The following is a 16,565-nucleotide window of genomic DNA, read 5'->3' as shown; positions in this document are numbered from 1 at the left end:
TTTTGCATTCTATAGATGAAATAAAGCTTTTATTTTTGCATTCTATATTTTTAGCATATGTTTGCTCTTGTGTAATTAAAAAAATAATATGTATTTTATAGCATATGTTTGCTCTGATGTAATTAAAAAATAATATAATCAAAATGGAAAGGCATGAAATCACTTTGTACTTGAAGAGCTTGTTGGGTTTATACAAGGTTAGACGTGCTTTTATAAAGGAATTAGAAACATATAGCCATTTAGAAATAATCACGGCAGTTATGACCTGGAAAGAACCCTTATCAAAGAACCCTAATCAATAATCACGGCAGTTATGACCTGGAAAGAACCCTTCTCAAAGAACCCTTAAGTAGTGAACTTACAGTAGTTTATTATCATAATTAGTGTCCATGCATCTTGGATAGACATTTATAATGGCAGAATGTTCGGAGTGTCAACTGCATTCTGGTCCCATTGAAGTCTATGACCAACAAAACCCCATCGACTGCAGTTAGAATCTGGCATGCCCCGGATCCTTCACGTCTTCCGTGCTCCTGAACATTCTTGCCTCAGAGCAGATAATTGAGCATGTGCTTTTGCTAATGAAATAGTATTGTACAGTTAAATTAAATTTGCACTTAATTGCAACTATAGCTTAGCAGGTGCAACGTTATAACTTATTGTTAAACCTTGCTCAAAGTCTAACACATAGCAGTAGAGTATTGGTAACTAAGAGCTCCATTGAACAAAACAGTTGACAGTTGGCTTCATAAAATTGAAATAAACATTAATTAGCTTAAAATGGCGCTAGCCTGGGGAAAATGGGAGCTGCAAGTAAAGCGTAGTGCATTTATTCAGCACACTGAACAATAGCAGCTTCAAACAAAATCCCTTATTAGGTTATATATTTTTCAGATTGATTCAAAACAATCTTTGGCAATCTTCAACATATACATGTAGTTTTAGAAGCTAGAGATCCTAACCAAAAACTCGGACAGAGAATGGTACTACTGACAGACTAGGTCATCCAGATTCACACAGAACTACACAGCTCTGCACACCGGTTAAAACCCAATATACATACAAAGAAAGGCCCTGCAACTTGATCAATCATTAGCCAAAAGATGATTGCATTTCCGCAGCAATGTTACCAACTTCAATGCTCTATTCAGAAAAGCCAGAAATGCAGTTCAGCTGGCAACTTCATACGGCATGTGAATCCGAAGTAGCAATGTCAACTACTGTTACTATTCTGCTGCCAAACTGGAGATGACAGGGCCTTGCCCGCAATTTTACTTTTAGAAAATTCCAAACTCGCTGAAACCTAGCAACAAAACTATGCTTTTCAGGAATTGTATAATAAAATGGTATTCCATTCTCAACAACTGTCAGAAAATACTGCTCTCCCTGAAAACTGTCATAATGCTCTGAATTGTTAGTTCCCATATGATACAGGGGATTCTTGCAAGCATCCTGTAACTTTCACAGAAGTACCTAGTGAAAAGTTGAGGCAGTATCAGAATTAGAAATCCAAACCTATAAAAATGTTATTAACAGATCTATTTAACCATGCATTTTGATCCCCCAACAGGCACTTGTTGCAAGATTCCATTTTGAGGCTTCCTCGACATGGGTTTTCCATCAGATTGATAATTACAGACATCGCCCCCTGATCCACTTTTGATAATGTCGGCAGGAGGAATGAAGAAATCCATTGAAAGGCCAGGCACATTGAAAACCACGTCATCAATTGTCCATGTTTCTTCCATTCTTGTTCTGGTATGGCTCATTGAACACTCTCCAAATTTAAAAAGAGTGACAACTGATCGACCTGAATGAGCAATCATCACACCATCTACTGCTCTATAATTGTTGATAGTTGTTTCTATGGTGGTTTCCCAGTAAACAACATCTATTCCAGTGGCTTGAATCCGTGTAAGATGGGAATCTTCCAAATATACAAGGAGGCCAGTTTTTTGACTGAAATATCCAAAAAGCACATGTCTGATAATTTCTGCAGGTCCATCACTCCTTTCGTGCAGAGTTGAAGGATCAGCAGCAAGCTTTAGAATGAAGCAATCTTCATCTCCAATTTTCTTTTCTCCCAAGCAACGAGCATTTGCAAACATGATTGCCGTTGTTCTAGGATCTAAACCCTGAGAATAGAAAGGTCAACAAGAATAAGAACGTGCATCATCACCAAAACAAGTTAATGTAAGCTGCATAGTTTCCATGCTCCTAAGCTCAGTCCCCTGAATTGTGTTTTGCATTCGAAAAAAAATTGCCATTGCAAACATACATACATGCAGTTTTGTTCTAATATTTTTCAAGTTTAATAAAAACAACTAAATATTAACATTTGCTTTTGATACTCATAAAAAATTCTACATGACTGATTAAATTTGAAAAACCCAACGTAAAAGAAAAATCTACATGGTTGATTAAATTAGACATTCAGTTTACCACTGCTTGAAATTAGACAAAATTAGAGTTTTTCATTAATAATTCACCTTATGCAGTGATTGATGTCCTGGGATCTAAACCACAGGGGAAAAGGAATTAACCAAGGATAAGAACATGCATCATTATAAACACATTAATATGAGATATTATTAGACAAACCACCAATAAATTGCTTTCAAGTTTCGCAACAATCTCCATAAAACTAACTTTAGCAGTCTGAACTCTCTTCTATTTATCTTTTGCAACCGCTCATGCTAAAATTCTCAAGTCTTAACTTAATCACAACCTGATCCAAGAGCCTATTCTGCAAGCAGCAATGCATAATCTATTTGCTTATTTCTCATTGGATCAAACTGCAATCTAGGCCATAATCTGCAAGCACTCACTTGAAGACATCAACCACTGGTTCTCTCACCCTAACTGGAAAACTAGTCGACAATCATCTGTACTATTTCTGTCAACTTAATCCTAAAACCTAGTACCTAGACTACATGAACACTCGCACCAATCTTACCGAAACTTAGCCTGATCATAGAGACTCACAAATCCTGGCCAAACCAAGAAAATCATCATTTACCAAAATCAACCTTTGTGTTAAACCAGCTCTGCATGCAAACATAGAAAACCCACGAATTTTATTGAATTCTGACCAGCTGTTGAAGCCCATTATGGACATAGTTGTACGAATGCTTTTAACTTCACTGTGTTCTCAATCTGATCCTCATTCTAGGCCTACTTTGCATGTATTAGACTCACAAACCCTGGCCAAAAAGGTGTCATTCAAACAACCATACCATACCAAGACAATCATCCTTCACTAAAATAGACCTTTATGTAACCTACTTTGCATGCATGCGTAAAAAAATCAAGAATTTATTGAATTCTGACCAGCTGTAAAAACGAATAAAATGCGTCATATTAACGCATTTACTTACTGGACTCGCAATTTGCTCTTCATCCTAGGCCTAGTCTACATGCTTTCATACTAAAAAAATACGACTTTCACTGAATCACGAGCTGATTTTTAAACACATTCTGCAACCAAAAGATCCTCGTTCTTGTGCCATCGGAATAGACATACCTGAAGAGCCCGGCGCAGAGGCCGAGGAGGACCTTTGGCAGCATGTGAACCAAGCCAGGGTGTGTGCCGCCAGACAATCTTCCCGTTGCTTCCAGCATGAACTTTGCTCCCACCCAAAACTAACTCCACTGACCACGTATCAGGCATCATTTGCCACAATACAAAGCATCCAGTTTCGCTAGCCTTTAGTGAATAATTTCGACAAGCTTTCGTAGCCATTTCAGCTTCTGAGGATACCATTTTGACTCTACCCACTATGTATGAGCTCTTTATCGAATTCTGAAACTTGAGGCAGCCAGTGGCGGCCATGTATTGCTGCACAATGTACTGTGCTGAGGATGTTTCCTACCCAAATCAAGAAAAAAAATATCAATAACCATGCATCCCTGTCCGAGACCATCACAGTTCTAAATAATTCATCCCTCTGCAAATTACTTAAAGGTTAAGAACAGTGCACCCAAATCTACTAACAGACAAAAAAAATTGCATGCAAACATATACCTTGCAACATTGAAAGGGCTTTTGCACTCCTACTCGGGTTTTCATGTACACCAGAAATAAATTAGAGGAAAAATTTACCAACTATATCTCAAATAACAATAGTCTCTGCAAATTACTTAAAGTTATGAACAGTATCCCCAAATCTATTAACAGACTAAAATCTTGCATGCAAACATATACCTTGCAACTTTGAAAGGCTTTTCAATTCTCCTAGGATTTTCTGTATACCAGAAATAAACGAAAGGAAAACATTTACGAACTATGTTTCAAATAACAATACATTCTGCAAATTACTTATGATTAAGAACTGTGTCCCCAAATCTGCTAACAGACAAAAAATCTTTCATGCAAACATATACCTTCCCACATTGAAAGGGCTCTTTCACTCCTTCTAGGGCTTTTGGTGCACCAGAAATAAATGAAAGGAAAACATTCACCAAATTATGTTTCAAGCATACTCTGTAAAATTCAAAAGGTTTCAATGACCCAGAGGTTTTGCTTATGAAACAAAAGACAGAAAAACAATAGAAAAGACAACATTCTGCATAAATTCCAAAAGGGTTTCCAGTTTCCACTATACAAAACACTTTTCAGTGCTACATTAGGAAGAATAAACACTGTAAAAATCAAAGTTTAGTCAACTGTGGCTTGCTGGGTCAGTGAAAGCGGGTAGCTAGTATAAGCCCATGAAGGTTCCAGTCCTACCAAGTGGCTTGCTAGTGCTTATGCTCGCCCTTGTGGATACCCCGAAGAAGAGCGAAATGAATGGTAGTAATGACTCCCTCTCATACTAGATCTGCACCCATTCGTCTCATCACAATAAAAGAAGCTAGCTTAAAGAAAAGAAAAAAAATTGAGGAATTCAACCATCCAAACATTTTTGCAAATAAAACAGATGAGGAACAATCTCATAAATTTTGCCTTGCCTATCAAATCGACAGGCCTTGGGCAATTCCACATTGCTGTCAAAAGCAAAACTAGCCAATTTGAAGAAGCAAAAAGTATCATATTCCATTCGCTATCAAGTCCAAGGGAAACCAACTATCTTCCAAGTCATGCCTTGCCTATCATTGACAGGCCATGGCACTACAACATTGCTATCAAAACCAAAACGACTCAACATTAGAGATGATAAAGTAGCCTATTATGTTAACTATTGAGTCCCATGAGAAACCAACAATCTTCCAAGCTGTGCCTTGCCTATCAAATTGACATGCCTTGGACAATTTCAAGTTGTGCCTTGCCTATCAAATTGACAGGCCTTGGACAATTTCAAGTTAGGCCTTGCCTATCAAATTGACAGACCTTGGGGAATTCCACGTTGCTGTCAAAATCAAAATGATTTAATATTAAAAATGATAAAATAACCTATGACGTTCACTATTAAGTCTCAAGAGAAACCAACAATCTTCCAAGTTATGCCCTTCTTATCGAATTGACAGGCCTTGGGCAGTTCTTATTCAATTCCAAGAGGGACCAGCTCTACCCCTACTGGGGTTTGACCTTGAACTGTTTGCATGGCGTTGCATGGCAATATCCCATCGTAATAACCAAGCCACAGCCCAACGCCATTCGCTCTATCAAGAATCCAACCCTCATATCAAAACCCAAATTACAGAGAACAAAATTGACTCCAGACTTCAAAACCCCTGCACAATTACTTACAGTGGAGACAGCTCTTTGATACACCATTCTCTATATGAGAATTCCAACCCTCACATCAAAACCCAAATCACAGAACACAGAATTCACTCGAGAATTTTCCAAAAACCAGGCGAAATTACTTACAATAGGGACATCTTTGATGGACAGGTGGGGAAGCGGATCATTGGTAACACCAATAGGACCCAGAGGGCATCCTAGAACTCCCAGCAGGAGCTTAAGATCGGAGCAGTTTCCAGCGCTGCTTCTGCCGTTGCTGTACATAAGCCAGCCAGTATTCCCAACATTTCGATTTCTGAGCCAATCCCTGAGACCACCCCATGGGCTGTATTTCTTGGCAGAATCCTCATCGTCATATGGCTGGGCAGTGGGCTCTTCCTTCAGAGGAGCCAGTGTCTTCACACGGTTCGACCTCGCCAGCATCTGGTTCCTCCTGCTCCTGGACCTCCGACCCATTTGGCTCCTGATTAAGATAACTGTTGTGCACTGAAGCTCACTGGGCGGCTCCCAGAAGCATTGGAATGGGTCTCTTTCTGGGTTTTGACCTGCGGTCTCAAGCTCCTATGTATAGAAGAAGAGGGGCATACACTGGCAGGGCTGACTGGTCATGGAATTTGGAAGAATGGAAAACCAAAGGGAAGGGAAAGTTCACCCACCAAACTATAGGTGGAGTGAGGAGTGTAGTCCAAATAGTATGTGAGAATGTGTGTGAGAGAAGGGGCCGTTAGATGATGTGAACAGACAAACGGACAGCCGCAGCATGTTTGTTCCTTTAGGAAAAAAAGGAATAATACGTTTCAATCGATGCAGGTGGGGGCTCACCCTTTTCCTTTTTTTGTTAATGGGATGTAGTTGAGGTTGGCTGTGATTCAGCTTAAAGCTGGGGCAGTGTTTTTTGGGTTTTTCTATATTGTAGCTGTAAATGGGTGGGAATTCATTATTTTATTAATTAAAATTTTATCTCATTATGTCTGGTTTGGTAGAGTAAATTGGTGAGAATCTTATATTATTTCTGGCCTGCTATAGTTTTATCATTGAAAGAAAATTATCTATCTACACTCTAATTTAATATATAACAAAATAATATAATAAATATGTTGTCAATTATATTAATATTCTATTTTGTAGTGTAATTTTTTTGTTATTTATAATGATATGAGAAAATGTGTTTGGTAAATTACATTGTAATTTTTGTTGTTTATGCTTTTAGAACCATTAAGTTTATTCATCATCAAGACTTTGATGAAATTCTGGTTTATCATTAAGATTTCGATGAAAGTACTTTTATCCAAGTAGTGATGATGAACAAGACTTAGGTTCGAAAATCTTCATCTAAATCTTGATGATGAACCAGATTTAATAGTTCTAAATGCATGAACAACAAAAATTGTAATGTGATTTACTGTCATTACACTTTATAATTAATAATTAATAAAATATAATAAGAATATTATGAATAATTAAAATATATATATATATATATATAATTTAAATTAAGAATTTATATTTTTAAATTAGAAAAAAATTGAGTAGAGTTAATGGATTATTTCAAAACAATATATCTCATATAATTTACTTTATTATATAGAAATTAACATATAGCTTGTAAGATATGATAAAGATATTGACTATTATTTACTTTATTATATAGAAATTAACATATTGCTTGTAAGATATGATAAAGATATTGACTATTAAGTTAGTTTTACATAATGTAATTAGTAATTACAATTTACACATAAGAAAAATATTATCATATTAAATTGATAATTTCTATTTCAAAAGTAATAATCACAATATAAACATTGTCTTAAGATATGGTATAGACATTGTTATTAATGTTTAAAACTATTTCATATAGTTAATATTCATAATTAATAATATTAGTATTAAAATGAAAAAATCATATTACATAGATTAAAATTTTATATTTCAAAATTGATTTTTGTTAAAATAGAAAATAATAATAATTTAACAATTTACATTTTAAAATCAATTTCTAAATTAGTAAAAAGTTTAATGAAATTAATGTATTATTCTCAAAATAATGTATTACATACAATTCACTTTATTTCAATAAAATTTACACATTATCTCTAATATATGATAATGACATTGATAGTTAAATTAGTTTTATATACCGTTAGTTATTACATTGTTTTTGGAACATAATATGAACACAAATAAGAACATAAATATCAAAGTGAAAAAGAATATTTAATAGTTTGCATCTCAAAACAGTAACCACAATCTACACATTGTCTTTAACATGTGATATAGTCATTGTTATTAATATTAGAGCTATCTCTTATTGTTAATAGTCATAATTTAAACATAATCTGAAAAAAATACTAACATTTTTAATAATATTATTATTACCAATGTAAAAACTAATAATATTATATTAATTTTAAATTTATATTTCAAATCCAAATTTAAAATTAAAATAAATTTTAATATAATTAATATATTATTCATAAAATAATATATCTTATAAAAATAATCTTATTTTAATTAAAAGAAAACATACCATTATTACCTTAAATTAAAAATTATATTTTATATAAAATTTTCAAAATAACTAATTTTATCTTATTTTCAAAATAACATGACCCACAAAATTGACCATATTCCCACAAAAAAATAAATATCCTTCTTCATTTCAATTTGCCAATGATTTGGCTATTATTTATATATTTAAATAATTTGTAATTTATGTTCAATGATTATATAATTATTATAATAATAATTTTTATTGATATATTAATAAGTGTTTAATAGAGTTTAAATTCAAATTTAAAGGAAATCAAGTATGTAAATTTTAATTATGATACGTAAGACTTAGTAGTTCCTATAAATAATTATGTAACAGTGAGTAGTTTATTTCATAAATAAGAAAATAAAAAAATTGATATAACATTTTAATGTCTTATTTTCTACCAGATTAGATTCATGTTTAACTCTGGATCTATCAAGAGCGGAGAGGGATCAAATCTCTCGAGGTGCAAACTTTTCCTCAAGTTTTGAACTCAAAACAAATCTCTCGAAGTGGAAATCTTTCCTCAAGTTTTGCACTCAAAAGAGGTTTACACCTAGAAAGACTTGATCTTAATAGATCCGGAGTTACATGGATCTAGGCTGGTGGAGTAAATATAAAAAGAGGTTTTATTTATTTACCATACCTCGAGTTAAACAAAGGTTTTATTTAGTTACCATACTTTTGGTTTATTTATATTTTTGTTTATTCACCCTACATTTTTTTTAGTGTTATTAAATCTCTTTATATTTTAATAATAATAATTAGATTGATATGGCCGATATTAAATTGAAAGTGTTAAATGTTAAACATTACATATTTACGTTTACGTTTATATGTGTACTTTGAAATCTACCTCATTCTATCTAATTATAATAATATTATTATATCAAATTTATTTATATATTTATATTTTCCTCATGATAACTAGACCTTTAAAATTTTATGGAAATTGAAATTTATTACTAAGTAATAATCATATAATTTATTTATAAAATTAATGATTAATTACATTAATAAACTCAAGCAGAATTTAAAAACCAGAAAAAGCACTGAGTGCAACGGCAGTGTTATTATCATTCGATATGAACGTTTCATTCATGACACTTTTAAACTGTTAATCATTCTCAGTGTTGTTAAGTAGAAGTGAAATTGACTGCGTGTAGGCCCTCACACATACAACAAGTAAATATCAATATCAATATCAACTTTAGTTTCAGGAGATTTCAAATTACAATGAACGATGACAACCAGAATATTTTGATTTCAATGTCGTCCTATGAACATTCCTTGCTTCATTATGATTTAAAGTATATTTTACTGGTTAGATAGTAATGGTAAGGAAAATATTAATTTATCATGAATTATTAATTATAATTAAAACTTTATTAAATATATAATTCATTTAAACAAAACTTTTAAATATTTAAAATTATTTTTAATATTTAGAAATTACATCTACTTACTTTTGTAATATTACATTGCAACCCCTCTCTTTACTCTTCCCATCAAAACAACTCTTTCCAACCCTATCATTTTATCAAAATATAAGGAAACAAAAAAAGGGTTATAATACTCATTCATAAATATAGCTATGAACAAGTAAAAAGAGTATGTTTAAATAATACATTAAAAAACTCTACATTATATTTAAAAATATTGATAATTTTTATATTATACAACAATAATACTTCACTAAGTATGGTTGATTAATTATGTTGGGGCTAAAAAACATTAATGTTTGCTCTCGTCTCAACCCTAGAAACCCTAGTCGTCTTCCATCTATGTTCTCGCCATGGCTTGCCTAGAGGGGGCTCCTCCCTCTCCATTGGATGATCCGACACTCTTTCAGCCTCTAACCACATCTCTTCCTTAAAAACAACAGTCTAAGGACAATCCTTCAAAATTCGTGAAAAAGGTTGAAGAAATTCCATATGTTGTGATGTCCTTTGGATTTTGTTGAACTACTTTAGGTTCCTTTAACTGAGCTTTGGTTGGAAAATTTACTGGGATGTGGCCATCGTCGAAGTCCATGGAGCAATGGATTGAGAAAAATTGGAAATCTAGGATGAAAGGAAATGTGGGTATTTATGCATGTGGGAATGGCTTCTTTGCTTTCCTTTTCAAGCTAAAGGAAGACAAAGAAGTAGTTTTCAAAAAGTGTCCTTACTTCTTTGGGACCAAGGGAATGTATATGAACAAGTGGTACTTTGATTTCGACCCTATAAGGATATCCCAAATGTTGTTCCAATTTGGGTGAAACTCCCACGCCTCCCATTCTCCTGTTGGAGCGACAATTTTCTCAGAGCCACTAGTAAAGGAGTTGGTAAATACATTGGAAAAGTTGAACCTAAGGGGGGATAGTTTGCATGTGCCAAGATATGTGTTAAAGTAGACTTTGAAAAGGGGCTTCCTATATAAACCTTTCTCACAATGGGAGACTAGAAACACTGTCAAATTTTGGACTACGAACAACTCCCCTTCAAGTGTCAAACTTGTCATGAACATGGGCATTTTGCTCAAGACTGCAAAAATGCCCAAGTCAACAATGTTGATGCAGTCGCAGAACCCCAAGTGGAACAGCGAAAGACTCAGAAGAAAGGAGGAAACAAGAAAAACACATCAACAAATAGAAACAATGCTCCCCAAAGCAACAATATCCCTCCACCCCTTCTAACCCTCTCTGGGCATTCCAATCACCAGAGGCAAATCAGTTGGAAGTTCTTGACCAAGAAGCCCAACCCCCTTCCCTCTCAGGAAAAAAGGAGAATGAAAACCCAAAAGAGGGGGAGAATCATGAACCTCGGAGGTTCCAACCCCTGAAGGGATTGAGTCCTCTTCAATCCCTAATTCATCTAGAGATATTTCCTTTGTTGAATGTGGTCCTATTCTTTGTTAGATTGTGCAAGCATAATCTCCTCCTAAAGGTTTGGTGGTCATCAAGGAGGGCCAAGAAAAATAATTATGAGAAATTTGAATATGAACGCTGGTAGCACTGAGGAAGAAAGTAGTTAGGACGCTGAGAGTATCGCCAAGAAAAGGGGCAGACACACCAAAAAAGAGATTAGGGAGAATGAAGCAGAACATAATAAGAAGTTGGGGAATCAGCCAAAAATCTCGAATATGTTGAAGTCTTCAAAGAATAAGGGTCCAACATGAACAACAGAAGAAGGTCTCAAATCTCACTCGCCTCCCAAGAAATGATGAAGCTCCTTTCATGGAACATAAGGGGTTTGGGAGGACCCTCAAAATCACTCTTGGTCAAAGACTTGATTAAAGCAAAGAAGCCATCTATTCTTTTTCTCCAGGAGACCAAGATAGAAGAGGTAGAACTTATGAATGTGGCTAAAGTATTTTGGAAAGATAGTGGTGGAGTCGCGCAAAGATCTTGGGGAGCATCTGGAGGATTAGGTATCTTTTGGAATAAATTATCATTTTCCCTTATCGATTGTCAAAAGAACGTTAATTGGATAGCTCTCATCTTGGAAAGAAATGATTCCAAGGAAGGATTTAAAGTAGTGAATATCTATGCTCCAACCCGATATGATGAAAAAATAGAATTTTGGGACAAGCTCATCTCACTCAAAGATGAACTGTGGAACCAAGGTTCCATTACAGGAGGCAATTTTAGCACAACACTTTTTTCTTTTGAGAAAAGAGGGGGAAATGTTGTCTATGACCCCTTCAAAGAAAACATGGAAGACCTCAAGCAAAATGGGATCTAATTGATATCAAACTTAGTAAAGGGAATTATACTTGGTCGAATAGGAGAAGTGGCTATGGTTACATTGTGGCCTATATTGATTAATTTTTAATTCATAGCTCATGGATTTTCCAAGGGTTGGATTCCTTCTCCTCTATTCTGGCTCAGAGTGAGTCGGATCATCGTCCAATTTCGTTGGAGCTTGGAGTGAAGGATACCTTGGGCCCTATTCCTTTTAGGTATAACCCTAGGTGGTTGAAGGAAGAAGGGGTTTCGTATATCATAAAAAAGGGCTAGAATTCCCCTATTTGCGGCTCTCCAACATTTGTTTGGGAGTCGAAAATAAAGCTTCTCAAGCAAGCTTTAAGAACTTAGACAAAGGAGGTGTATGTACTGCCTGACAAGAAGAAACTTGATTTAGTCAAAGATTTGGAGCATCACTTATCCAATATCGAAAATAATGAAGTTGATGACTGGCATATGGAGAAGGAGAAGAATTTAAACAAGTAGATGTTTCAAGAAAATTGAAAAGAGGAGAAATTTTGGAGGCTTAAATCCAAAAGCATTTGGTTGAAGCCAGGTGATCTAAACACATCATTCTTCCACAAGAAATCAAAAGTGAGGGAGTTAAGGAATAGGGTGAGGGAGATTACTCCGAAGGGTAAAGCAAACATCTCCTCCTTCACTAAAATAAAAGCAGAAGCCTTCTTGCACTTCCAGGCCTTATATTCATCAGGAAGCGAGATGGATCCTTGTAAGGTTGAAGAATTTTTGTCTACATTTCTCCCAGTGATTTCAGACTTGGAAAATTACCAGCTTATGAAGGAAATTGCTGAAGATGAGGTGATTGAAACAATTTTTTCAATGGGTCTCGATAACGCTCATGGTCTAGATGACTTCCCTATAAGCTTCTATAGGGCCTTTTGGATGCTGGTGAAAAAATATTTAATCAAAATGCTCAATTGGTCGAAATGCAAAGGTAAGGTTGGAGGGGGAATAAACTCAGCTTTTCTCGCATCGATCCCCAAGGAATCTAATCCTGTGAATTTCTCTCATTTTCACCCCATCTTATTATGCAATGCCTCATATAAGATCTTAACAAAAATTATTGTAGCAAAATTAAAGAAACTTTTGATGACATTAATCTTTGAAAATCAAGGGGATTTTCTTCAGCATAGAAACATTCTAGACGACATCATATTAGTTTAGGAGGCTATTAACTTGAGTAAAGAGAGGGATGAATTGAGTTTTGTAATAAAGTTGGACATGGCTAATGCTTTCAATTGGGTAAGGCATTCATTCCTCTTTCTCATTTTGGAGAAACTTGTTTTTTGCAAAGAATTCATTTTATGCATTAAAGCTTGCATTGGGTATTTGTGGATCGCCCCCTTGATCAATGGTAGACCCACATATTTCTTGAAAGCTACTAAAGGTCTACGGCAGGGGTGCCAACTCTCCTCTTTTGTATATCTAAGTGGCAGAAAGCTTAAGCATAAACTTAGAAAAATCCAGAGTAAATGGGTATTTGTCGAGATTAAATATTGTCAGGAATTTCAAAGACATTAACCACTCTCAATTCACTGATGACATGATTCTTATGGGAGGACCATAAAAAATAATAGCCAAGCATTTCAAGGTGATTTTATATGACTACATAGACCTATCGAGAGGTCTGGTAAACAAAAGAAAAAGTCTTCTATATGGCTAGAATTGTTTTGACACAAGTATGCAAGAAATAGCTAAAGCTCTGGATTTTCTGATTCATCTTGGTTGGAAATCCTTCAAATATTTGGGAGTCCCAATCTCTCTAGGGATCTCCTTCAAAAAATATTGGGAGGAGATAGTCTAAAAATTCAAGAAGAAAATTCAAGGTTTGGGAGCAAGTTGGTAGAACATAGTTGGGGAAAAAATATTAAATAAATCAGTTTTATCAACCCTCCCAATTCATTTGTGTTCAGGACTCCTTGCTTTAAAAAAATTCCTTAATCAAATTGGCATCATGCTCCGGAATTTCTTATGGCAGCGGGGTAAAAACAATGATAATAAAATTCATTTGATCAATTGGAACATAGTTCACCTTCCAAGAGAATGTGAAGTGTTGGAAAAAAATATTCAACATACATGAATCTAGCTATGGGGGCTAAAATAATATGGAAATTGATTTCAGATTCCAAAGAGTGATGGAAGGAGGCTTTCCTAAAGAAATACATTCATAAAACTCTCTTGCTTAGAGCTGAAAATGTCCAATGGTCAGGTAATGGCTCTAAGATCTGGAAGCGCTGCAAGGCAATGACCCCTTTAATAATTGAAAATTTGGGATGGCATGTGAGGAATGGGGCTAGAATCAACCTCTGAAAATATAATATTCCCCCGACTGAATTGAGAAATGGCCAAATTGAGATAAATGAACTCATAAATTGGATGTCAAATAAAGGTATTGTGAGATTAAAGGATATCTCCATTTCGTACGAATATGGTGTTTGGAAAGGTTGGGATTGTCATGGTCTCTCGGCTCATCTCCATAGCTAATGGGTCTCCCTAGTCTCCTCCTTAAAAATCCTTGCTCCCACTAATTGTTGCTCATTGGATATTCTAAATTAACATTCAAGTAATTCCCTCCAATACATAATCAAAGAAGGATACGAGCTTATGTTGTGTAAGTTCCCACATCTTACTCCCTTGAAAATCTTGAAAAAAAGTCGGCCATAGGGACATCATCCCAAAGGTTAACTCATTTTATTGGATGTTGATCCATGGGAAAATCCTTACTGCAGAAAATTTCAGGCACATGAATATCCACGATCCTTCAAGGTGTGTTCTATGTATATCTGAAGAAGAATCCATTTCTCATTTATTCCACAAATGTTCTTTCTCTTTGTCAGTTTGGCAATTGGCCTTAGGAAAAGTGTATATTATTTTTTCTATCTGTATAAGTTGGTAGGAGATGTTTGAATATTGGCAAAACAATTTCCCCAATGATAGAATTCAGTCATCCTTAGCTAGATAAATCTGGGTGTCCCTTCCAAAATTCTTGTACTAGTCCATTTGGTTAGAAAGGAATAAAGCGATCTTCAATGATGAGTCTCTTTTTATTCATCACATGACCTCTAACGCCTCATCCTTGTTTTTTGAACCTATTTCATCCATAGGATGTAAATATTCTAAAGTCGAAGAATTATTTGCAATGGAGAGGAGCTTGATAGATATATCTATTCCTCTAGATCATGTTGTTAGCTTCAATCATCACCCATATGCTAATAAGATCCCTTGTCTAAGATTGGGAATTGAGGAGTTTCAAACTTGGAAAAACAATCATTCTTCTACCATGTTATTTTTTGATGGAGCCTCGACGAGAAACCTAAGGGTGGCAGTAGCAGGAAGGTGATCTTCTACCCCGAAGAACAAACAAAGACTAGATTTTCTTGTGGATTGGGTTCAACAACAAACAACCAAGTTGACTTTTTGGCATTATGGAAAGGCTTGGACATAGCTATAACTAACGGAATAAGAAGAATAAAAGTTATCAGGGATTCTATGATAGTCATAAGGATGATCTCTAAGGCAAAATCAAATTGAGATCCATATTCCCCAACCATGGTGAACACAATTGCCATGCAATTGGAAAAATTTGAAGATGTTTCCCTCTTTCATATTCTCAGACACCTAAATGAATATGCTAACAAATTGGATAATCACAGGGCAGTCCTTGAGCTTGGAATATTATAATTGAATAATGAGTAGGGGAGATTTTATCAAATTCCTTAAAAAAGTTTTATGTCATATGGAAAAGGAAGGAACTGTTTTAGTCACGCCCTGAATTGCAAGAGAAACATTGAATGTAATTGTATGAATGTCAGACTTGATAGGTGTAACGAGTCTCTTCCACCTAGTGTAGATAATAAGTGGAGGCCTTCACATGGAGGGACTATGTACTCCATGTCTCTTCACGAGCTCATCGATCTCTGCAGGATGGACAAGTGGTTTGGTTTGAAATCAAGTATTAATTGGGATCATTCAGGAACAATAAATTCGCTTATCCGACCGAAATTCCCCAAATTTTCATTCTTAAATGTGTAATGTCATACCTTAGGTTTGGTCATTTTGTGTATCACAAATCCTTTATCTGTTGCAGGTTCTCGTATCCATGGAGATTAAGCCTTAATGACATTTCCATGGTCTCACCTCGTTAGAGGCATTGTGTAACCACCTCGCCCATATCTACCCACTGTCACCGACCTGCAAGGGTAAACATGGGAGGAGGAGCTACTATGACATTAATCAACCTCCTAGGTATAGTTAAGGAATTCGAATCGACAAACCAAAACTTTACTGACCTTCCTCAAGAGCTATAAGACCCACAGGAGCTAAAAAACCACTCCAGGTGCTCAAACCTTGAACTAACTTTCCTTTTTAGTGATCTCGGATCGCAGTCCTTTTCATAACAAGGCAAGCCAATGATTGTTACTCTCTAGTCGCATGGATAGCCCTGCCTCCCAACAACTACAATCTGGATTTCCCAGTTCTGAGCATGCGACCCCAGAATCTGAGCCACTTTTTTAGGGATAGAATCCAAACCTATGCCCAAAACTTGATAGAACTTTCCAAAATGATAAATGACACTAGGAAAAAACTATTAACAC

The 16,565-nt window shown here is 35.2% G+C and overlaps 1 protein-coding gene across 1 annotated transcript; it reads right to left on the bottom strand.

Moving 5' to 3' along the window:
• Window positions 1-745: 745 nt before the first annotated feature.
• Window positions 746-6,423, bottom strand: LOC149227300 (uncharacterized). The gene is made up of 3 exons (XM_089377745.1): window positions 5,813-6,423; window positions 3,524-3,868; window positions 746-2,135 (listed from the first exon to the last, which is right to left on the bottom strand). The coding sequence occupies exons 1-3, from the start codon at window positions 6,140-6,142 to the stop codon at window positions 1,539-1,541; spliced, it is 1,272 nt and encodes a 423-aa protein (XP_089233871.1). The 5' UTR covers window positions 6,143-6,423; the 3' UTR covers window positions 746-1,538.
• Between the last annotated feature and the right edge of the window lie 10,142 nt (window positions 6,424-16,565).

The sequence above is a fragment of the Pinus tabuliformis genome, chromosome J (genome assembly GCF_031772625.1).
Source record: "Pinus tabuliformis cultivar Carrire ecotype Pingquan chromosome J, CPIR1, whole genome shotgun sequence".
NCBI classification, from domain to species: domain Eukaryota; kingdom Viridiplantae; phylum Streptophyta; class Pinopsida; order Pinales; family Pinaceae; genus Pinus; species Pinus tabuliformis.
Note: the sequence above shows the minus strand (reverse complement) of the source record. Positions and strands in the feature narration are given on the sequence as shown.

Coding starts and splice junctions, on each gene's coding strand:
- LOC149227300 (XM_089377745.1), bottom strand. CDS start 6,142: ATGGGTCGGAGGTCCAGGAGCAGGAGGAACCAGATGCTGGCGAGGTCG. Junction 3,869..5,812: donor CCATCAAAGATGTCCCTATT/GTAAGTAATTTC, acceptor TGATTTGGGTAG/GAAACATCCTCAGCACAGTA. Junction 2,136..3,523: donor CTCTGCGCCGGGCTCTTCAG/GTATGTCTATTC, acceptor TTCTATTCTCAG/GGTTTAGATCCTAGAACAAC.